Here is a 23,638-nt window from a genome sequence, read left to right on the forward strand (position 1 = left end):
GAAAAATTCCGTTTCAAGAGAAACATGTTATGCAGCAGGTGTCAATTCTTGGGAACTTGGAAGATTTTGGGGTATTGAAGAATTCGGAAGGAGGAGAGAGGGCTGACTCTGGTGATGGCAATGGTGTTCCTGCGGTGGTTGAGTTTGGAGCGGGGAGAGGATACTTGACACAAATGCTGGCAGATTGTTATGGGATCAAAAAGGTTTTTCTGGTTGAGAGGAAATCGTACAAGTTAAAGGTTAGTTTGGTTGAATGCATCCTTTTCCTAAGGTTAGATTGATTGCTTGTATTTCATATAGGGAAATTTGAATATGCTCATCACCTTCGCAGACCTGGATTGTCTAATAACTTACTTTTTCTCTGTCATGAAAATGCTAATACTAGGCTGATCGATCCCTGCGTCAGAAGGAGAGCTTGATTTTGCAGCGTTTGAGAATTGACAGTAAGGTTTCTTGAAATTTTGTCTACTAGAAACTATAAAAATTTCCTGTAGTTTCAGTATCTCAATCAGAATATGATAATTTAAGTGCGATGGGATTTTTGAGGGAAAAAAATTAGTGCAGTGCTATTTTTTCCTTGACAGTTAACTTTTTACAACTCTCATTTAGGTATAGGCAGATGTTGGCTATAAATGTGCAGATACTTGTATGCAGTTTCACAAAATTTCAAGCCCACATGGTTCGCCCCTGTGCATGTGGCTAGTTATCTGGGACTTGGATGTACAACACCATTTGTCTGTCCCAGACACTATATTTGTTTCCATGGGCAGAAATCATAGCATGTGATTTTTCCTGTTATATATAAGATGGCGGATACTTTGTTATAGTTCAAATTTTAACTTTTGCAGTTGAGGATTTAAACTTGAATGCTGTTGAGTCATTGCGGGGAGGTCAGTACCTGGCTATTGGGAAACATCTTTGTGGGCCTGCAACAGGTAGTCAACGATAAACTCATCTTAAAGCCACAGAATGACAGAAGTCATCACTTATAGAGAAGAAGTTAGAGTCTCATAGCAATCATTGTATTTCATGTTAAAATTGTTTGTATGTTTCTTATGCAGATTTAACTCTGAGATGTTGCCTTGGGGAACACTTACAAAGCAATATCGAATGGCGCAGTGTTAACCCAAACCTGAGAGGTTTGGCTATAGCAACATGTTGTCATCATCTTTGCCAGTGGAAGCACTACATAAGTAATCACTAATCAATTTTTCTTGCCATAAAATTCATAAATTAGTTGTTGAAGTAATATGTCATTTAAACTACATGCGTATATCTTTTCATCGTTAAACGGGCTGTATAAAATTGGCTTCCCTGCAGATAAAAAATATTTATTAGAGTTGGGTATCACCAAAGAGGTATTCCATGCAATTACATGGTTTACTAGTTGGGCAGTAGATGCTGATCACGGTGCTAATCTTCCTGATGTTACTGATTGCAGACCGCATTTAGAATCCATGTAATCATCTTGAACTTGTGTTTATTTGAATAGCCTGATCTATGGTTAACGCTTTCCACGATATAGCTTTCCCTTTTTCTCTCTTGTTTTGGAACGGTTGCTAATCAGTGGAAGAACTATGTTGTGACAGTGAAAGGAAGCAATGTGGCACGGACGATGGAGTTGAAGACTGTGTGCGAAATATGAAGGCAGTTGAAAGGGCTGTGCTAGGTTTTATGTGCAAGCAGATTATAGACATGGGTAGGTTAATGTGGATGAAGGAACGAGGATTAGAAGCAGAGTTTGTCAAATACGTTCCGTCTAGCGTTTCTCCTGAAAACCATCTATTGATTGGTAGATGCACCAACCATTCTTGAGATATAATTTTCTTCTTGTATTGAACCCGCATTCATGGTTGTTATTTCAGTTTGGAAACTCTTGCTGGCTTTCTTCAGGCTGAATGAAACGAATGTACCAAAGGCTGTCAAATGCAAAATGGACTTTTCATTCATATTAATTAGTGGCAGCAATATGCTCCTTGAATAATTACAATCTGAACCAATACCATTCAAATTAAAGGAAGCCTAACTTGGTACTGAGGGTGTTTTTTCGGAAGGATAGGATCCGAAACGTTTCTAATTTTCATTTCAAAATTTCGGAATCAAATCGGATTGAATCGAAAATTTCGACATATTTGGAGATTTGGAATCGGGATAATCGTGGATGCAGAACATAATTCGAAAACAGTAAGTTCGAACACAATGCATCTAAAACTAGGGGTGAGTTTGGTTTCATTTGGTTCAAATTTTAGAAATTACTAGTCAGTTCTGTTTTTGCAATCTGTAAAGGAGAAACCGAAATATTATGGTTAGATCTCTTTTGGTTTGGTCCCTTTTGGTCTTTAGATTTCTTCATTTTTTTTTTCCCGCAGAAATAGAAGAGAAAATGAAAAAAAATATATATAGCGAATAAGGTTCAACATATTTGAGCCTTAAGTTGGGTTTGCCTAGGCTTAGATTGAAATTTGGCTAAAGATTGACTCAAAATTAGTTTTAAAAGATGAATACAAAACATAAATAAATAGATAAAATATTATTTTATATCTCATTCAATTCGGTTCACGCCAGTTTATTTTCCAAACCATCAAAACTGAAACTGAACCAATAGTTTTCGGTTTGATTTTTTTTCGGTTTCAATTCGGTATTCAGTTTGGTTTTCAATTAGTTCATTTCCCCCCTTTTTTCTTGGGTTTTCGATATATTTTGCACTTCAAAAAAAAAGAAAAAAAGAAAAAAAAAGAGGGGTTCATTACCACTTTCTTGCTTCAATCTAGAGCGTTAATTTGAATCAATAAAGTGGCGACAACATTTTAAAAATACACTGAGGCTCATTGGTGCGTTTGGACGTGGAACTTCCTAACAAGATTGCTAGAGAATGTAGCATCAGTTGAAGGTCTGCATGGTAAAAGTTGCTGCGTGGATAAGAATCAGATACACCACTCCTACATTGGCAATGTCAATCGCGGATCAAATTCACCCAATTCTAAGTTAAACAATGTCTGTCAAGAGCAAGGTTTGAGATGAAGTTTGAAGAACTAAAATTTGAAGCCTTCCTTTTTTTGGGGAAATTGATGAATAAAGTCTGCATATGATGCATAGAGATACCGAGACAGAGAAGTATGAAAGTAGAGGAAATCATTGTTCAAGATCTTGTGTGAAGATTGGCATCATCATTTCATTGATGATGAAAGCCAAAGGTCTTCTCAGTGCTATAACACAGGTACAGAAATCCATCCTCGTCCTTGAACGATTCATACACAGAATCCATCAAACTAGCTGCAAATCACATTGCCAAAAACGAAGAGAGCTGTTGCTATATTATCATTGTATATACATGACAAAATACCGAAACCAGAATGCTGATGCTGATGCTGATGATACACGGAAGTAACTTGACTTGAATATACCTGTTTGAGGCAAAGTATCCTTCACAAAAACGAAGAGAGCTGTTCCAGGGGCCAGGTGAAGTCTGCTGCTCAAAACGTAAATGAATTGGCCGACGGACATGTCTCGAGGGACAAGGTATCTGTCATCCAAGAGATCACCGATCAGAGATATATGTTAATTATAATAGGGGTGCTAACCATCAAGTTCATTTGTATGTATTATGCATGTATATCCTATTGGGTCCTTGGCATCAAGGAAACTAACATAAATATTTAAATGCTGGTGGCCAAGACAACCGTTAACCTAAATGGAAAACATAACCCTAGGCTCCTTACTATTTCGGTTTGGTGTTTCTGATGAGTTACGTTTGCATATGCGACAAACTGTGATTTGCACACGAAAGAGGTCTATAAACTTACTTTTTCTTTTCCATCTGAGGAAGATTGCTCCTCGCATACTTTTCCACAATTACCTACAGTAAATATGAATATCAAAGATTTAAACTCTTTCACTTCAATCGCAAATGGTATTCTACTTCAAATTACCAATATATATATATATATTAAGACTAATAATACGGAAGATTAACAGAGTTGGGCCCACAATTCAGAAGAACAACTTACGGGGACTCGATCAGGGTATTTGGTCACCATGTCCCATGATTCTTCAATCCTTTGATCTGAAGAAAACAATTTCAAAAGATTTACATATCAGCCTCAGCCCGATTCCAAAAACAATAACAAACAAAAGGAGCAAAAATTTTGTTTGAAGAATCCCAACACACCAAATGTAAACTCGTCCTTGAATGTTTTTGTTCGACCCATCGCTGTCTGTCGCTCTGTCTCTCCGACTCTGTTCGCGTCGGTACGTCTCCGACTCTCTGAGATAGGAGCAAGGAACAAGAAAAGAGTACCGCAAACGCAATGCAACTGCAGACGAGATGAATTCTATTTCTTGGGTTTATCTTTTCCCTTGCCTTTCAATGAATTTTTTTGGGCCGAATATTTGGGTCCAGCCCGGCAAGGCCCATCAAAACGCTTAAACCCTTCACGGTTCAAACGGTTGAATCGGAAACTCGGACAACAAACGAAGCAAAGGAGTTTGAGCACTGCGCAAAGGCGAAAGCATGGCTATGGCAGTGGAGAAGAAGAGCAGTTCATGGCGTCTGCAGAGCGGCCAATACCTCGGAGAAATCTCAGCCCTTTGCTTCCTCCACCTTCCTTCTCCCCTCTCTGCTCTCCCTTACCTACTCGCAGGTACGATTCTCTCCGTCTCTCTAAAACCTTTCAGCTTCAAATTCATTGTAATCTTGATTTGATTGCACAAAACAGGGTCGGGTTCGCAAATCATGGTGTATGATTTGGAAATGGGAAGAATGGTGAGATCGTTCGACGTGTTCCAAGGGATTCGAGTGCACGGGATAATCTGTTATAGCTCTGGTTCTAGTACTGAACGCGCAGAGGGAACACTGGCGTCTTCTATTGCTTTCAAAATTTCCGTGTTCGGCGAAAGAAGAGTGAAGATGTTTAGTTTGCAGATTGAAACGGTGCAGCAAGTCAATGTCAGTTTGACTCTATTGCAATCCTTGCCAAAGTTCTCAAATTGGGTCTTGGATGTTTCCTTCTTTAAGGTAAAACTTCAAATTCTAATGCTTTTTCTCATTAACTAATGGGTTTCCAGCTAGCTTACACGGGTTGTGGAGTTGAGAATTTAGTTTTTGTTGTTTGATTGGTGAATTGGTAGCAGGGCTCTGTGAGTGGCTCATATGGGGAGGGTGATTGTCTTGCTATAGGGTGTAGTGACAACTCTGTCCATCTATGGGATGTCTCAGCTTCTGCTGTGGTTCTTGAAGTTCGACATCCTGGTTAGTTAGTTCTAACTGAATTAACTAATTTGTTTTGAGCTTTCTTTTTAGATTTCCGATTTTTATTTGAAGTTCAAGTACTAAATTTTTTATTTGAACTGTAGAGAGGACCCTTCTTTATTCAATGCGGTTATGGGGAGACAATCTTCAAGCTCTCCGTGTTGCATCTGGTACCATCTATAATGAGGTGCCTAGTCTTTTCTTTCCATGATTCTCCCCACCCACCCAAATGATTATTATATGCACCCAAAGCGTGTTTAAATTGTTCTACTTTTCTAAGTTTCACCGAGGTTTTGAAATGAAAAAAAGACAAGAAAACTATCATAGATTCATAATTACAAAAATCTTTCAAAAGGATCTGATTCATTACATATTCTGTGAATCACCGCCCTTCCGCCTATGCCCCTATTAATAGTCTTAATGTACTGATTTTTCTGTTTTTCTTAAGTTCTTAACTTTTAAAGAATTGGGTTTCCACAGATCATTGTATGGAAAGTGGTGTCTCAGTATAATGCTGCATCTTTAACAAATCAAGTAGAAGACGGTATTGATCAGATAAATTCGTTCTCAGACTCTGTTCAGCCTCATGCTTGCCAGTATGAAGCTGTTCATGTAAGCAAACTTGTTGGACATGAAGGTTCCATCTTTCGGATAGCCTGGTCCTTTAATGGAACCAAATTGGTTTCTGTCTCTGACGATCGTAGGTGAATTTGTTGATTCTATGATCCTAAAACAACTATCATGTGTTTTCCTCTTGAGAGTGTTTCCATTCAATAACTTGGTCTCTTCTTTGGTACAGTGCTCGTGTCTGGGCAGTTTGTGCGGAAACAAAGCATTCTGAGAATCCAGGAGAGTCCATTGGCCTTGTGCTGTTTGGTCACAAGGCCCGAGTTTGGGACTGCTGTATTCTTGGTTCGGTAAGCTTTACAAAAGCTTCTGAGCAGTCATTGTCTTCTTCTTCTCCCTTCTTTTTTGTTTCTCTACTGTCCAAACAAAATAACATCATTGGAAAATCAACTCACCGTGTCAAGGCAACATAGATAAGAACAGATTATTAGCTTCAGTTAAATCCTGGGGTAAGTTTTTCATTTGATTGGGTTTTCAATCCTATCTATCTCTAAGCATGCCATTTAATCACTGTGTCAATATGTAGGGTGAGAAGAATAAACTTTCCAAAATCAATTATCCAAGTCAACTTGGAACTTTATACATAATCACACTGGGTTTGTCTCGCGTGTGATTAACTCATGATGGAAATGGTCCTGGTGATTTAGACTAGATTGTCAAATTCCTAATGTATGGATTGCTGATTCCAAAACCATTTATTTGTTTTAGTTGATTGTCACTGCTGGCGAGGATTGCACATGTCGTGTGTGGGGACTGGATGGTAAACACCTTCAGATGATCAAGGAGCACACGTAAGTGCCTTGTGGTTCTTTTTCTGTCAATGATTTGAATTCATTTTTATTTAACATGAATCTGTAAATGAAATGGTTGTAGAAATAGTAAGAAAAAATTTTACAGAAAAAAAAATTGTTGGTAGTGATTCCAGAAACGTTGCTGTTCTGGTAACAGCCTTGATCATTCCCTTTTTGTGGTCCTGTTATATGCAGAGGAAGGGGCATATGGCGTTGTTTGTATGATCCAAACTCTTCGCTTCTCATTACTGCTGGTTTTGATTCTGCAATTAAAGTGCATCAGATGCACACTTCCTCTGGGAGCCTGGAGGGACATGCAGATACAAAAGAATTTAATAGAACGATTACATACACAGTTCATATCCCTACTTTTTCAGAGAATATTGGACCTATGGACAGGTAATGCTTTGATTATTGAAGAAGGTTTTGGGGTCCTTCCCAAATTCTTAACACCAAACAAATAAAAACTTAAGTTTGTAGTCTTGGTAAAATATTGTTTTGTATTAGAAAATGCTATATAACAATTTGGTCCTCCACCTGCTCATCTAGGGTTTTGATTCATTGGCACCACAGCTAAGAAGTATTGTGGCTGTAAGAGTCCAACTTCTTAAATCTCGTTTCTCTTGAGGATGTTTTATAGAAATTTTTAATGTGTTGTGAACGATCAGGGGAAGGGTAGTTAAGGCCTAAAAATTGATTCTTCAATATTCAGAATCCAAGCAAACCTTATAATCACTTATATATGCACATGCATTTTCCTTATTTTGGTTTATGTTTCTTAGATGTTGTCTTCCTGAAATCTAGTGAATATAGTATTGTTATCTTACTTTACATTGGTATTAAGAAATACTGTTTCCTTTTTCTGATTTGGTCCAGCAAAAGCGAATACGTCCATGCTTGATAGTAGATATAGTAATGTTATCTTACTTTACATTGGTATTAAGAAATACTGTTTCCTTTTTCTGATTTGGTCCAGCAAAAGCGAATACGTCCGTTGCTTGAGCTTTGCACGTGAGGATACCCTTTATGTTTCAACAAACCACGGCTATCTGTACCATGCTAGATTATTGAACACTGGAGAAGTTGAATGGACTGAACTCGTCCGCCTCAGTCAGGAGGTCCAGATTGTTTGTATGGATTTGTTGTCAAAACCACTTGAATTTTGCTCCAGCATTGAGGACTGGGTTTCTGTTGGAGACGGAAAAGGAAACGTTACAATAGTTGGGGTTATACGTGATGCTTGTACTCCTAAAGTGGGTTTCTCCCTTACTTGGTCAGCTGGGATAGAGAGGCAACTCCTAGGAACACATTGGTCCAAGTCACTAGGTTCTGGGTAACGATTAGTCATTGCTCTATTAAAAAATAATTATCAATTTTCTCTTCAATACCTGATTTCTTCATTGCAACTATGTTATCAAGGTCTTCATTCTAGATATATGTTGTCCATAATTGGCAAGGGTGGTCCATATTATACAATGACTACACATACCAGTGTTCCACTTTCTAGAATGGTATACCCATGCCACTTAAATTTCCAATGATAGACATCATCCAAGCCTTGCTTTAAATTTTAGATGCAGAAGTTTAAAATATTTAAATCACCAATTCTTCTGTTCATACCATGTAGGTATATCTTCACCGCTGATCCTAGAGGAACATTAAAGCTCTGGAGGTTGTCTGACCATTCTGCAAGGAGCTGCAATGTCCTTCTTATGGCAGAGTTCACATCAATTTTTGGAACTCGAATAATGTGTTTGGATGCATTGTTGGAGGAAGAGGTAACTGTTAGCTAAAAATATCATCCGTATACTATTATTTCAATTTCCGGAATGGTATGAGGACTTAAAGGATTGGAATAGAGAAATGCATGTTAAATGTACCTATAACGGCGTTCAATTATCAGAAAAAGAATTTCCAAAAAACTGGTTAACAGACAGCATTTAGATCAAGATCCTATTTCCTTTTCGTCTTAAACCTTGGCATTGTTGGAGGAACAGGTAACTGTTTTCCATTGTTTTTTTTTTTACCTCTTAATTTCATTTGAATGGGTTTGCACGTGGTCCTGTGATTGGCATGAAGTGTCCAGAATCACTACGAAGGAATATTTAATACCAGAGAAACCCCGTGGAGTGTGGGTTGACACTGGCCAGCTTAAATTGAGACAAAATATAACACATGGTGGTCACTGTTGTGTTAAGCGACATATTTTATATCCTATCCTTCCCAACATTAGTGTTTGTTCATCTCTCTCTCTCTCTCTCTCTCTCTCTCACACACACACACACACACACGCACGCACGCACAATGAAATCATGTTATTGAATATTCTTGTATGTTAGATAAAAGGAGACTATGACTACTGCTCAGGTACAGAGAGGTATGAAGACTTTAAGGATAAGTCTAAGGAAATGTTTAACCGTTTGCCTAAATTTATAAGAGATTATACATGAATTGTTGATCATGTGAAAAGAAGATGTGGCTTGGTTAACTTTTCAGTTCTTGAATTAAATCTAGAGAAAACTGATATTAGTCTAATTTCTTGAGAAACTATTTGGTATAGTCCAGATAAACTTAATTGTTTTTATTATCTTATGGTTGATTTTTGTAGGTATTGGTATGTGGAGATATACGTGGTAATCTTGTTTTGTTCCCTCTGTTGAAGAGTGTCTTGCATGGAACGGTAGAACCTAACATGAAAATATCTCCGTCCAATTACTTCAAAGGAGCTCATGGAATATCAAGTGTTTCAAGTTTGGCTGTTGCTAGACTAAGCTCCGAAAAGATTGAAATACGCTCGGTATGGTCACAATTGACTTTTAATCTGCAAGAGTGATGACTTATTATAACACTTGCTTTCCATTATTTCCGAAGTTATTTGTGTGTCTTTGTGTATAGTGAGTAGTGAGAAATTGTAATGCCTTTTAAACTTTACCTTTTCCCTTTTCTTTATTAGAAACACTTTATAGCTGTTACCAGAGAAAATACGACTGCTTTCTTAATTTCCCAGTTTCTCAGACAGGAGCAGATGGGTGTATATGCTATCTGGAGTATGAAAGAGATATGAAGAGTTTGCAATTTATAGGGATGAAACAAGTGAAAGAGTTGAGTCTTATTGAATCCGTTTCTGATAATATCTCTGTTAATGAGTTGTCAACCTGTCATTGTGCTGCTGGTTTTGCATCAGTGGATTTTATAATTTGGAATTTAATAACTGAAACCAAGGTATTGTCCCTTCCTGTATGGCTGTACCTATAACTTCTTCCCCTGAAACGATTGTAAGTTTTTTGTGTTATTTATTTTGGTGCCTGAGGGTCCATATATGTTCCAGGTTGTCCAAATTCCATGTGGTGGATGGAGGCGGCCGCATTCCTATTATCTTGGTGATATACCAGAAATAAAGAACTGTTTTGCATATGTTAAGGTTCGTAATTGACCAAAAAGTAGACATCCATAGCAGGCTACAATATGAGTTGTTTTAGTTTTATTTATGCCATTAAATGTTCTTTTTCTGCTAGGCACATTACTCTATCTTTTCATTTGATCATTCCGTATACATTTCATTTGCTTACTTTGAAATAGAAAAGAGTAAGTTTTCATCAAGTTTATAGAAATGTTGTATTTATCTTAAAGTCTGCACTAAAAGTCTGCATAATATTCATTTGAATTTCAGGATGAGATCATTTATATCCATAGGCGATGGGTGCTTGATGGTGAAAGGAAGATACTCTCCAGGAATTTGCATATGCAATTTCATGGGAGAGAGATGCACTCCATATGCTTTGTCTCTGAAGATTTGCAACCTGGAGTAGATGAGAAGTACAGCCTGTTCACTGGATCTAGTTGGATGGCTACTGGGTGTGAAGATGGAACTGTGAGGTTGACTAGGTATGGTTACAATTATTAGCAATTTACTTTCTAAAATTAAAAAAAAAAAAAGAGAAAGTAGTTGAGCACCTCCGCTATGAAACTGGGGTTTTTTCAGAGGGTTATGCAAAACCAGCTAAATGTATAATGATTTACTTAGGTATACGCCAGGTGTTGAAAATTGGTCTGCATCAAAATTGCTTGGGGAGCATGTTGGTGGATCAGCTGTAAGATCAATATGTTGTGTGTCAAAGTTATACATTGTTCCATCAGATGCGGCCAGCATAAATGAAAAAAATGCAGCAGCAGAGAACAGAGAAACTCCAGTTTTATTGATTTCAGTTGGTGCAAAGCGGGTCTTAACTTCTTGGCTACTAAGAAGTAATAAGGTGAACAAAAAGGATGAAATACTATCTGATCAGCAGCATAACATCACTGGAAATGGAAATAAAGTTTTGTCGCAAGAGTCATCTTCAATGTCATTCCAGTGGCTTTCAACAGATATGCCAGTCAAGTATTCTAGTAATCCAAAATTTCCAGACAATATAGGGAAAAAAATTGGTCTAGCTGGGAATGTTTCTACTGAAGATGCTGATGCAGGATCTAGATTAGTGTCTTCAAAAAAGGGAAATATGGAGTTCAAATCTTCAGTTAAGGATAAATATGAAGATGACTGGAGATACCTGGCTGTCACTGCGTTTTTGGTCAAATGTGCTGGTTCCAGGTAATAGGAAATGACTAATTGTTTGCTATTCTTATCTAATTTCTCTTTTTGATCTAATTCCAAGTTCTCGATTTCTTTCAGGATTACCGTTTGTTTTATTGTTGTTGCTTGTTCAGATGCCACCCTTGCATTGCGGGCTCTAGTTTTGCCCTATAGGCTATGGTAATGAGGGAGCCCTATCTTCTATTTTTAATGATTTTCGCATCACTTCATAGTTCATATATGACATTCCTCTATGATACTGTAGGTTTGATGTTTCTGTGTTGGTTCCTCTATCATCACCAGTTTTGGCATTGCAGCATGTCATCCTTCCCACATGCGTCCCTTCTGAAGGTCAGTCGTTGAATGGATCATATATGGGCTTGAGAAATAGGTGTATGGGATTGAGAAATTTCACCAATTTAAATTTCTGGATCCCTCTTTTGAATTTGGGATGAACCTTGTACTGATTAAAGTCTGTACACATAGCCTTCTCTGATCTGATGTTTTCCCCTTTTTTTTCCTTGGACTACTGGTACTGTCACAACTGATGCATCTAAAGTCCTTTAGTTGAACATAAGAGAAGGTTTTTCATATTTTAAATTAAACTCGACACCTCTATTAATTTATAATGCATAGAATACCTTTCTCTGAACTCCAGGTTGATATTTTTGAGATAATTGCGAGCCTCATATCTTGAAAATCTAGACGGTCACTTTCCTCTTTGTAACCTGAGCTTTGTCCCTTGTCATGATTTTTATACTGCCTAAGCACGTTCTTGCTGGGTTGCGAATATTATTTGTATTTCACTTTTGTCCGAATTTTATGTTTTGATGTTTTGAATTTATATTTTCAAAGTATTGTCTCTAATATAACTTGATTTGCAGATAATGTTCAGAGGGGGTGTTTGTATATTCTCATTAGTGGGGCTACTGACGGAAGTATTGCCTTTTGGGACCTCACCAGAAGCATTCAAGCTTTCATGCAACTTGTATCAGTACTTGATGTTGCAAAGTTCATTGATTGTCAGAAAAGGCCACGGACAGGGAGGGGAAGTCAGGGTGGACGACAGTGGAGATCTTTAGGCAGTAGCATGTCAAAGAATAGACTTGGCACTGGTTCCACCACTGTAAAAGCTGGAGAGGAAACTAAATGCAATTTGCCTAATCACATTGTGGATGGAATGACATCGATGCAAAATGATAACGAGAGCAGAACAGTTTCTTCCCAGGCTGATGATACTGCTTCCGAAGTGAATGCTTCTGATTCCTCATCTGATATATGTGAAATATCTCCTTTAGTTGTTTTCAAGACCATTCATCAATCGGGTGTCAATTCTCTCCATGTTTCAGATGTAGAGGGTTGTCGAAGTCCTGAAATTGGGTTTCTGTACAATTTAATTAGTGGCGGTGATGATCAAGCGCTTAGTTGTCTTACGTTTGAATTGTCAGTTTCAGCATCAAACACTGGATCCGAGAATAGGGCACTGGAAATTACAAATTCAGTCACTGAACTTGGAAGTACAAAAAAAATTATTCACTCTAGTCAAGACAAGAACTATTGGATCAGATTCCTAAATCATGATAAAGTCCCTTCAGCTCACAGCTCTGCTGTAAAAGGTAAAGGAAATTCTTTGAAACCTGATTACTATCCCATTGTAGAGTAATTCCCAATGTTGAGAATAAAGACCCTTTGTCTTTAAACTGTTTTTTTTTTTTTTTTATGTCTCCTTTCCTAGAACCTTTGAAGGACCAGCGTTAGTAATTTTTCTTGCTGAAATTCACTGTATTTACTGTGTAATCAATTTGTGTTTTATTTATGAAGGTGTTTGGACAGATGGATCTTGGGTTTTTTCCACTGGTCTTGATCAACGTGTCAGGTGCTGGCGTCTAGAGGATGAAGGTAAACTAATCGAGGTTTCTTATTTCATCATAAGTGTGCCTGAGCCAGAAGCGCTGGATGCTAAAGTGTGTGGCCGGTGAGTAAAGTGCCTCGTGCTAACATAGATTCACAACTACCTTTATAGCAGAATGATTTAGTATATCAGCATGATATGAACTGATACCATACTTCTTTGACATTTTACCAAATATTCTTTATGTTTCGTTTAGGAACCATTATCAGATTGCAGTAGCTGGGAGAGGAATGCAAATGCTTGAGTTCTCTGAATCTTTTGATGTCAGTTGATGAACGCAGAAGAGTCAAGTTGGTATTTTGGTGATTTAATGTTTCACATGGCGAGGCTTTTTCTTTCCAGCAATCATGTTTTTAACAGCTGTTTTAGTAACAGCGGTCCTGCTATCATGAGTAAGAGTCTCACAATTTTCACACTGGTCTGCCATCTGCAAATTCTTGTTCTCTGAATTGCATAGCATAAGTAGAAGACCAGCTAGGTTGCGATATGGTGATAGGTGTCCTTTATATTTAGTGTTCATTTTTCTTTTGGGTCCTTGATGCAAAACACAAGGTATGTTTATAGCTGATTTATCCATTTTTGCAGTTCGCATGAAAAATCTGGAGTTGTGAACTGTAATAAGAAAATAATAGATATGACAGTAAATTGTATAATCTAGCTTCAATGGATGTACAAGTTTTCAAGATCAAGTTAAAATTCCCCATTGATGCATTTTTTGAAGCTTAATTTTACATACAAGTAGGTAGCTTAAAAATCATCTATTGTACACACTGATTAGGTGTCCTCACTTCCCGGGCACGAAGTTGGTGGCATAAGCCCAAGCGTTGTTGGTAACAGGATCAGCCAGATGATCAGCAAGGTTCTCAATGGGGCCCTTTCCGGTGACAATAGCCTGCACAAAGAAGCCGAACATTGAGAACATGGCAAGCCTTCCATTCTTGAGTTCTTTGACCTTAAGCTCTGCAAATGCCTCTGGGTCATCTGCAAGTCCCAAAGGATCAAAGCTGCCTCCTGGGTACAGTGGGTCGGTGATCTCACCAAGGGGTCCTCCGGCAATGCGGTAACCCTCAACAGCACCCATGAGAACCACCTGGGTTGCCCAGATTGCTAGAATGCTCTGTGCATGAACTAGGCTTGGGTTTCCAAGGTAATCGAGGCCACCTTCGCTGAAGATTTGAGCTCCGGCTTTAAACCACACTGCTTCTCCAAACTTGACTCCGTTCCTGGAGAGAAGCTCCGGGAAAACACAGCCCAAAGCACCAAGCATTGCCCATCTTGAGTGAATGACTTCAAGTTCACGGTTCTTGGCAAAGGTTTCGGGGTCTGCTGATAGCCCAGCAGTGTCCCATCCGTAGTCACCAGGGAACTCTCCGGTTAGGTAAGATGGAGCCTCACCGGAAAATGGGCCAAGGTACTTGACACGATCAGGGCCGTACCAGGGGCTCCCCGATGAGACAGCAGGCTTTTTCGCCGTCTTCCTCATAGAAACCCTACCGTTTCCTTGGACAGCTGAGAACTCTGTCTGTGTGTTCAGAGGAATGGCCTTCCCAGTGAATGGGGATGAGAGAGCCATAGTTGCCATTGGGGGAGAGAGAGAGAGAGAGTGAGAGAGAGAGAAGATGCTGATGAAATTGTTTGATGGTTTGAGCGTGCAGAATCTGTTGGTTCTGTATTTATAGGGGGGGTCCTGTGAGATCCAGAATCCTATCCAGAATCGATGTGTATCTTGATCCTTTTCCTGATTGGTTCAAAGGGGTGATGTAGTGATTTAGCATCCAGGTCACCTTCCCATCCAATCAATGAAGGATACCATTGCAAATTGCAATCGGATTGTGTTCAAATTATTTTGGACTATTTCCCCAGAACAGATATTGAGTCACTCTTTAGTCCTCTTAGCCCCGTGTAGGACATCTCTTGTTACGAAAATTCTCGAGTATGCCAATTATATTGTATGCATTGTTATATATAACGACTAGTAGTGCGATCATGAATTTAACAAGTGGTGGTGATCCACGTAAAAGCTAATGTTACATTGTCGTATATTAATTACTATGTACTCTCCTTTGTTTTGGTGGTGCTTCAGAATTTCCTGACTGTTATATTGAAATAGAACTAATATAGTTTGGGATTTGATTTGGCTAACTTATTAACTATTAATGTTTGACAAATTGTATTTTCTTGCAAAAGTCATGCATGAAAAAATATTCTCAGTTTCATCCAACCTTGTCAAGACCTAGAGATTATTGAAAGCAATTTTTAGTTTCAACTATATATACTAGTGGATTTGGAGAAGACTAGTAACTCAGAAATTAAGTTTTGCACCACACTACAAGTGTACAATGATTATAAGAAACAAATTATACCATCCACCAAATTGAACCCCAAAATCCTTCTCTTGCTCGATTATGTTGTTCTAATGAGATAGGAAGCTTGAATAATCCCAAGTATACGCAATTGGCTTGTAGCTTATTTGGGTAAGAGCAGGTGCCCTTGCATATGAAGTCGCGTGTTCGAATCTCCACCCCCGTGGTTTAAGTGAGTTTAGTATTATCTTAACATTTGTCAAGAAAAAAACCATGAGAATAACATAAGGAGATTGGTACTAACTAAGATTCATCAAACTATTATTCTGATTTTATTATCAGTTGATGCGAACCACAACAAATCACACACAAATGAAGTGTTAGAAGGGAATTTAAAATTTAAAATACGGGTATATGCCGATCGGATTATCGAAAATTAATTGGATCATAGGAGCAGGTGGCTATAGTTTCATTTAGCACCAAACAACCTTAATAAAGCAAATGTTGTTTTAATGTTCCGTCATTTTTTCTCCTTTGCCGTCTTGCAACACTCCATGCATACCTTGCCATAGCTTATGCTAGAGTAGTGAAATAGACATGAATCCTTTAAATGGTACAAGCTTAAATCTTAGTTACAGCACGTTGGGCTAACCCAACCCAACACAAGTACATCGGGCTAAAGTTAAGACAAACCTCGGACAACCCTAGTTCTTTGAAGCTCCGCGCCTGGGTCCATTACCAAAGGGAAATTTCTACAGTAATCCCATGCTATCTTTTAGCATTTGTTTGTAAAATTATGTATATACACTGCTTTCAATTACTCTTTGATGAATATGTTTTCTTTTGAGTTAATATAACTAATTTTAATTACTATTTTCAAGAAGTCTTATTATGCAATCAACTTTGAAAGCATTGCAGGTAATGGGAAAATCTTGCCCATTTATCTAACAGTTTTTAGAGCATGATCAAGCTACTTTTGTCGACACAGGAACCACGTTGGCATACTTTGTAGAAGAGGCATATGAACCCTCTTGTTCGTGCGGTATGTTTGTTGCACTTTGTTTGATTCATTTGACTATAGCATTGGGATGAAAAGAAAGCCTATCCTTGCCATTGTAACATGTTCTTTTAAATGATCATTTCCTCTCATTCTTGAGTACGTGATTGTGTTGTACATCTATTTTTTCTTCGGAACTGATTTTCTGTTTGTTTGTTTGTGCAGATAACTTCAACTTCCAATTATGTGTCTCCTATCCTTTCAAGACAATCACAATGTTATCTAACTCACACCTAGTTAATTCTATCTCTTTCTTACACACACAGTCACTCGCTCTTGAATGAAAACTCAATAACATTAGGTATGTCTATTTTATTGGTTACAACTGCTATGTGGTGCTTGGGTTTCAAGAAAGCTCAGGGAGCAAGCCGAGGCTTCACAGTGTTAGGAGGTTAGGCCTCCAACACTATCATTAGTATTTTTAGCAAAATGTTACAGTTTACTTGCTAAATGTTATTACGATTACTATACTTAAAACATTTGTTTTGTAACTTGGATTGCAAATCTTGTTATAAAGGATAAGATTGTGGTATCTAACCCGTCAGAGACTAGAATAGGCTAACTAAAATTGTAAGAGTAATTACCTACTCTTTCCTTCTTTTAATTTCCTTTCCATACAGACTACAACACACCTTAGAGTTTACGTGCAAGAGTGCACTAGCCAAGTATCGTGTATACACGCTTGTCCCCAAGTACGTCCTCCACTAGTAACTCCTCTTTCATGCTGTTTATGTTTATGAAGGAACTATTAATAAACTAATATAACTTTTAAGGTATAGGCTGGACCCATGCTTAGGCTCGACCCCAAAAAATAAAGTTGTTCTATTACATCCTAAGTTTAAGCCAACTCTGCTCGTGTTGGGTCAGGCTAGCCCAATCAATTTGAAGTAATTATTTGTTATGTTTATATTCGTATATCTATGTTTACATTGTAATTGTATCATATGCGACAAGACAATTGTATAAAATTCTGGCCTCATCTCCCTTCTCCATTAGAATTAAAAAAACAAGTCTTTATAGCCCAGAATTTTTAGGTCTTTGACAGCACACAAGGCAAATACATGTCCTCTTTCAATGAAATTAATGGGTTTTATTATATAATATAATACACAAGTAGAGATTTCAAGTACAACATGTTAGGCTAGCTCGACCCAACATGAGCACAATGAAATTAAAGTTCGAACGACATATAACTTTATCTTTTTTTAAATGTGACAAGTGACAATTCTTTCACTCTCCCTCTTTCTAAAAATCTTTGAGTGAATGACATTACCTATTTTTTACATTTCAAGGTGGCTGAGGCATTTCCTCCGGAGAGTCTAAATTTTGTTGTTGGTCTATTTATATTTTTGAAACCGGAAGACTACCTTTTATATAAGGGCTTTCATCAATTATGTTTACCTCAACGCTCTAGCTTATTTTGTAAAATATCTTCGAAGTGAATGAATATTGTTGGAAATGTATGAATTAAGTGTATTCTTTTATCACATTGGTTTTGCTATGTGGTGCTTTGGTCTCATAAAGTTTAAGGGAGTGAACCGTGGATTCACAGTTTTAGGAAGTTAGGCCTCGAAACACTATGTTTATATATGTTTTTGTAAGGCTATTCCAAGATATTTTAAGAGCATTTTTTCATAGCTATTAGTCTTCTACCATAGTGTTTACTTAACGCCTCTATGCATTCGTGAAATGTTAGTTCCCCATCATTTCAATTGCTATTGACGAGCTTTCCGTTGCATCTATACATTGCTAAATTCAATTTAATACATCTCTTGTTAGAAATTTAATAATTTAAACATTAGTATTATTAATATTTAAATATTAAATATTCAAGTGAATGGAAATTAAAAATAGAAAGAATGGGTTAGTCTTGAATTGGCTGTATATTAGCAGTCTACAATAGTTCTTGAATGGGTTTGACCGGTTCTTGTTTGAATTCAAACAAGAATTTCGAAAGACAAATTGGTTAAAAAAAAAAATAACTGATACATGTGGGCATTGATACCAACTATCAGACGCCTCATTTTGTTCGAATCACTTGGAAACCGAAACGGTTTCCTCCAGCTTTTCCACAAGGTTAGGATATGACTGTTGAACAAAAATTGCATCCTTTATCTTTTTGAAGCAGACACTGTGGATGCAAATTTTCTCCTCCTCGATCTTGGACGATTTTGCACCTACAAAACAACTAGCACCTTAGGTTAAGGCCAAAAGCCTCACGCGCCCACGATAAAGGGGGGGGGCTTTGGTCGAAGATCCTCCGATGCCAAAGTTAGAATTTTTAGAGAGAAATAGTGTTTAGAGTATTTGGGATTTTTGGCAAGAGATTTGGAATGAGTGTTTGGTAAAAATGGGTGACTATTTATAGGACTAAGTTGGTCCACTTTTTCAAGAAAGTGGCCGGCCCCTTTGTGTGTTTTTTGGTGAATTTTTGTGGTTTAATTAGTCACTTTATTGGCTAATAAAATATGATAGAAATAAATGGGAAGTTACCAAATTGAATGACTAGCTTTATTTGGGTAATAAAGTGGAGGAAATCAGAAAAGGTAGGGAAAAGAAGGGAGGGAATGTGGCCGGCTACTAGGTGGGAGTTTTAGGTTTTATTTTAGGTTTAATTAGCCAATTAATTGGCTAATTAAATATGAAAGGAAATGTTTTAGTACTTTATGGTATTGATTGGCTAATAAAAGGGAAGAAATAATGGAAAAGGTAGAAAAAAGGTGATGGATTAGGTTTTGAATGGGATAGCCGGCCCTATACTATTTTTTAGGTTTGAGTGGATGTTTCAAATTGATAATTAAGGGATGATTTTAGGAGATATGGGAAGAATATATTATTTAGATAATTAATTAACTAAATAATATATTAGGGAAATTAAGTTTTGGAAATAATTACCTAAAATAAGATAATTTGGAATTGGTTACCTCTTCTGGAGCATTTTTGAATTGGTTGAGGATGATTACCCACTACTTGCGTGTAGGAATCCCGGTATGCCTCAAGGGTATTTTTGTCCTCTTTCGTTCAAAAGTCCACGTGTCGCCTAGTGAATATTTTTGGCTCCACAAATGCCCCCACACCTGTTGAGCTGTTTGCAGAAAAGGGCAATAGGTGTAGAGATTTTCTTGCTTTAGGAAACTCTGAACTGCTTCCTATTTTGTTGTTGATTCTCTCTTTCAATAGGAAATTAAATCCTTCTAGGAAAAGGAAATAAATTTCCCCAAAGCTTATTTAAGTCCACCTTAAGTGGATTGTTAAATCAACTTTTAGAGAGAAACTTATTCATCCTTACAAGAGAAAAAGAGAGCTTAGAGGATATTTGTTCCCCCTCATCTAGCAATCTTCTACGTCTTGCCCGTGTAAAGGATCGCTCTTCGTTGCTTCCAGGTAAGAAAAAATTGATTTTCTTGTCTTCTTGATTTTTTATTTTGGTTTTTCTTGCTGGGCGATGGTGAATGGATGATTAGCCAAGCCGTGGGGCTTGGCAATTTGGCTGGTTCCTGCGGCTTTCAACTTTTTTTTTTTTTTTTTTTTTGCCGAGAGCTGATTTGGCTTTTTTTTTTTTTTTTTTTTTTTTTTTAAACAACTCTCTAACAAATCTTCCTTGTACTTTTGTAGAATTTTCAAGCATGTCTTCCTCGAGCCGCAAGAATGATGATGGTGTGCCCCCGTTGTATCGTTAAGGCGGGTCTTTGAGCAAGATTGGCTACTTCAAAGCTGCTCACCTCAAGATTAGCTCCGACAATTTGTTTAGAGATTTTCTTGAAACATATTGGCATGTCATTCCGTCGGGAGTGCGTGTGAGGCGAGTTAAGGATGGTAGCAGCTGGGAACCATGTAGTGGAACTCGGAGAGCTATCAAGTTCCATCCTTACTATTTTGTGTTAGGGTTTACTTTCCCTATGCCGCGTTTCTTCCAAGAAGTGATTTGCTCTATGAAATGTGCGCTTGCCCAATGTTCCCCGAATGCGGTCCGAGTGATGGTGGGGTTCCACAATTTGAACCAATTCTTTGACTTGGGACTAACCACCAACGAATTTTGGTATTTCTTTGACATAGGTCGTATTGATGGAGTTGGACAACTGCGAATTCGTCATAAGCTTTTTGATAATTCGAGCAAAGGAGATCATGATTGGGCCAAAGAGACTTTGGAGATAAGTGGAGAATGGGAATCTGATTCTTCTCCCGAGCTGCGTGTATCAACGGTCTTCATATCTGGTAAGCAGACTGCCTAGTCTTTTCGGCTGCTTTGCTTTAGTGCCAAATTATTCTTCAATTTTCTGATTGTCTTCCGTTTTTTTTTTTTTTTGTAGATTCGGAATTTGGCTCAACTCCTAGGGTTTCTCCAGACATGAAAAAAGTACATGTCGCTCTGGGTATCCCTTCCGAGTATCGTGAGTGGCGTTGGCTGCTTAGTCCTCTTCGTAAGGAAAAAGGTGGACTGCCCCCAGAAGAAGAAATAGAACGAATCAAGGCAGACGCGATGGCTCGTCCTATCACTGTGATGGAGCCTACTATCAATGAAGGTGGGAAAAAGAAACATTCCCCGCCTGCTCAAGAGATGCCTACTGAGAAGAAAACGAAGACTGCTCGTGGGGATTCTCCAGCTGCTCCCAAGATTGTGATTGACCTGACTTCCTCTAAGGGCGAGAAAGAACAAACTGCTACATTTGTGCCGGTAACGCCTATTGCTTCAAAGGCTGCTAGCTCGATTGCTGAAAAAATTGCTCAGCGTAAAAGTTATTCCGTGCCTTTGGTACCGAAGTTTGTGCCGAAGCATCCGTCCGGGACTAAACCTGGCTTACCCTTGAAGAGGCTTGCTACTATGAAGAGTAATAAGGTGCCCCTGTCTGCTAAAGTGGCGCCAAAAACTGCTTTCTCCACTGCTGCAACCAACTCGTCTGCTGATAAGAATGAAGCTGCTCGCTCAGGCAGGCTTGAAGAATCCGCCAAGTCCGTTTCTGGGAAGGCTGCTAAGATTTGTGCGCTTTTGAAACCAGATCTTCTTGAAGACATGGATGTATGTGCCCAGTTTGTTGATGGCGTCAAAGAGATTGTTGGTCCGAGTCTTTTTGCAAAGCACACACCCGAGTATAGGAAGACTGCTCTGCTAGCCATGATGCAGAAAACAACAATTCTGGCAGCCGAGTCTATGTTCCTTGACCAAGAGGACACCAAGGCTGCTAAAGAGATGGCAAGAACTATGGCTGCCGAAGCTTATTCCTCGGCCGAAAAAATCAAGAAATTGGAATATGAGCTTGATGCTTTGAAGGAATCTAATACTTCTGCCCCCACTTCTCTGCAGCTTGAGGCCGCTCACCAGGAGATCATGGATTTGAAGACTAGGCTTGATGCGATCCAAATAAAGAATGAAAGTGCAGAGAAGGAAATCGAGCGTTACATACCTCATATTCAAGATCTTGAGCGTTCCATATCTGAATTTCGCTCTGCTGCTTATGCAAAGGATGAAGAATTGATTGCTACTTACAACCAAACGATTTACTTCAAAAAGGTTGTTGACAGGCTTGAGCCTCAAGTGTCGGAACTTCAAAGTGTTTTGAAGACCAACGAAAATCTGAAGAAAGAAATTGAAGAGTTGCAGCGGGTTCGTGCTTGCCTGCTTGAGGAGAATGAGCAGTTGAAGAGTGAGAAAGATGGTTTCGAGGCTTCGCTTATTCAGAACCAAACCGATTTCTACAAGCTGGGCTATGTAGATCATCTCTATGGGCGGCCATCTGACTTTGAGTTTTCCGGTAAAGACTTCGAGACCTTATCTATTTCTCCAGAAGACTTGCTCAATTTTACCTTTGAGTCTTCTATCGGTGAAATAGTTGGAGGAGTTGATACCCAGGCTGGAGCAGTCGAGGGTAAAGATTTGGAAGATGCCGCTGCTGAAAACACCAAGGCTGCTGAAGGTGTAACGACCGAGCAGTTGGGAGATATCCAAACTACTGAAGAGTAGTCTTCTAGGTAGCTTTTAGGATTTCCTTTTCTTTCCTTTGTTGCTTTTGCTTGAACTCCTTCGATATTTGCTTGTTGTTTACCAATTTTGCTATAAAATTTAATAAACTTGCTTCTTTTGCTTTTCCCATCCTTGCTCTTTTTTTTTTTTTTTTAACCTTTAGTCCTTATAGGCCAGTGGCAGGCGCGCTACTTTTCTATAAGCAGACAAGCCCACATAGCCTATGCAGCCGTATGTGTTGATGTAGAACTTTTGCAAAGTTGTTAACCATAGGGTTGGCAGCCGAATGCCTTACTTACAGAAGCAGACGAATCCGCGTAACCACTTGGCTATTCAACCTTGGCTTTTTCCAATTCCGTAGGCTGTGTAGCAAGTATCACAACACTTTAGGACTTGGTGTAGGTTATTCTGCGTTTGGCAGAGGTGAAGTTTATCGACTACGTAGCATGTCGGTAGTGGATAAAATCTTCACGTGTGCACGCTAACTTGTTTAACCTTTCACAAGAATGTACGGTTGCATAAGTCTAGCGTGGTTCTACTGCTCGAAGGGCAAGCCGTAGGCAGTCTTCTGGAAATCTGTAGGCTACCTTAGTGCACTCGGTAGCAGCTTTAGGTTTCCAAGGCAGCCGTCCATTGGGTGTGCTGCATAATGTGCCCCATCCGTCTCTAGGGCCCGGTTCCCTGCGGATTAAGCCGATAGACCCATAATCCTTCAACTAGCTAAGCCTTGAAACAGACCATTGTGGCTACTTCTAGGAATCCCGGCGCAAGCCATCATGCACCTAGTTATTCTAGGGCAGCCAAGCTCATCCACGTCTGGATATTCGGAGTGTTGAGTTTATCCTCCCGCCTTGAAGAGCACAGTTGGTCCCTTGGAGGGTGTAATCTTCTTTTGAAGTGCAGAAAGAAATAAGTTGTTGTAGACATATATTAAAGCCAAGTTACAAATTACTTTTGAATTCTTTATTGAAAAATAAAATGAGCAAATAACTTGGTTGCAAAACTGCATGATGATTGGATAGTCCTCGGTTTACGAGGTGGTGCCCATTGAGCTGCTCGAGTCTTCGGGTCTTGATATAGTGTGAAATCACACATGGTATTTCCTCAAATTATAAGCGTTCCATTGCTTCTCGATCTCTTTATCATTCATGGTAGCAAGAGTATAACTACC

General features: G+C 38.6%; 4 protein-coding genes across 6 annotated transcripts in view; 2 read left to right on the forward strand and 2 right to left on the reverse strand.

Moving 5' to 3' along the window:
• The window catches only part of LOC103421931 (uncharacterized), a 2,844-nt gene extending 889 nt beyond the window's left edge, over window positions 1-1,955 (forward strand). Inside the window, exons 4-9 of the mRNA XM_008359975.4 lie at window positions 2-239; window positions 386-443; window positions 849-935; window positions 1,062-1,193; window positions 1,321-1,459; window positions 1,590-1,955. Coding sequence (XP_008358197.3) covers window positions 2-239; window positions 386-443; window positions 849-935; window positions 1,062-1,193; window positions 1,321-1,459; window positions 1,590-1,815 — 880 coding nt within the window. The 3' untranslated portion in view covers window positions 1,816-1,955. The remainder of the gene's footprint in view (window position 1; window positions 240-385; window positions 444-848; window positions 936-1,061; window positions 1,194-1,320; window positions 1,460-1,589) is intronic.
• Window positions 1,956-2,944: 989 nt separating this feature from the next.
• Window positions 2,945-4,303, reverse strand: LOC103421930 (autophagy-related protein 8i-like). The gene is made up of 5 exons (XM_008359974.4): window positions 4,169-4,303; window positions 4,008-4,063; window positions 3,804-3,856; window positions 3,405-3,523; window positions 2,945-3,273 (listed from the first exon to the last, which is right to left on the reverse strand). Exons 1-5 carry the CDS (start codon window positions 4,206-4,208, stop codon window positions 3,173-3,175), a joined length of 369 nt encoding a protein of 122 aa, XP_008358196.3. The 5' UTR covers window positions 4,209-4,303; the 3' UTR covers window positions 2,945-3,172.
• Window positions 4,304-4,317: 14 nt separating this feature from the next.
• LOC103421928 (uncharacterized) lies at window positions 4,318-14,793 on the forward strand. Of its 3 annotated transcripts, none has more exons than XM_017328585.3 (20): window positions 4,318-4,640; window positions 4,716-5,014; window positions 5,128-5,248; window positions 5,353-5,435; window positions 5,729-5,952; window positions 6,048-6,165; window positions 6,584-6,666; window positions 6,862-7,065; window positions 7,643-7,999; window positions 8,294-8,444; window positions 9,275-9,463; window positions 9,682-9,888; window positions 9,995-10,087; window positions 10,337-10,551; window positions 10,691-11,254; window positions 11,336-11,416; window positions 11,502-11,587; window positions 12,121-12,852; window positions 13,058-13,211; window positions 13,345-14,793. In XM_017328585.3, the coding sequence occupies exons 1-20, from the start codon at window positions 4,511-4,513 to the stop codon at window positions 13,418-13,420; spliced, it is 4,167 nt and encodes a 1,388-aa protein (XP_017184074.3). In that variant the 5' UTR covers window positions 4,318-4,510; the 3' UTR covers window positions 13,421-14,793. The 3 variants fall into 3 exon arrangements, with proteins under 3 accessions (XP_017184074.3, XP_008358194.3, XP_017184076.3); XM_008359972.4 differs by having other exon boundaries at window positions 4,350-4,640; window positions 5,131-5,248; XM_017328587.3 differs by lacking the exons at window positions 5,729-5,952; window positions 6,048-6,165 and having other exon boundaries at window positions 4,435-4,640.
• On the reverse strand, window positions 13,825-14,730 carry LOC103421929 (chlorophyll a-b binding protein of LHCII type I, chloroplastic-like). Its single transcript, XM_008359973.4, has one exon. It carries the CDS (start codon window positions 14,728-14,730, stop codon window positions 13,933-13,935), a length of 798 nt encoding a protein of 265 aa, XP_008358195.1. The 3' UTR covers window positions 13,825-13,932.
• Window positions 14,794-23,638: the final 8,845 nt, after the last annotated feature.

Source organism: Malus domestica, chromosome 09 (assembly GCF_042453785.1).
Source record: "Malus domestica chromosome 09, GDT2T_hap1".
NCBI lineage: Eukaryota > Viridiplantae > Streptophyta > Magnoliopsida > Rosales > Rosaceae > Malus > Malus domestica.

Coding starts and splice junctions, on each gene's coding strand:
- LOC103421930 (XM_008359974.4), bottom strand. CDS start 4,208: ATGGGTCGAACAAAAACATTCAAGGACGAGTTTACATTTG. Junction 3,857..4,007: donor AATACCCTGATCGAGTCCCC/GTAAGTTGTTCT, acceptor TATTTACTGTAG/GTAATTGTGGAAAAGTATGC. Junction 3,524..3,803: donor CCTCAGATGGAAAAGAAAAA/GTAAGTTTATAG, acceptor CTTGGATGACAG/ATACCTTGTCCCTCGAGACA.
- LOC103421929 (XM_008359973.4), bottom strand. CDS start 14,730: ATGGCAACTATGGCTCTCTCATCCCCATTCACTGGGAAGGCCATTCCT.
- LOC103421928 (XM_017328585.3), top strand. CDS start 4,511: ATGGCTATGGCAGTGGAGAAGAAGAGCAGTTCATGGCGTCTGCAGAGC. Junction 5,015..5,127: donor TGGATGTTTCCTTCTTTAAG/GTAAAACTTCAA, acceptor GTGAATTGGTAG/CAGGGCTCTGTGAGTGGCTC. Junction 11,588..12,120: donor CACATGCGTCCCTTCTGAAG/GTCAGTCGTTGA, acceptor CTTGATTTGCAG/ATAATGTTCAGAGGGGGTGT.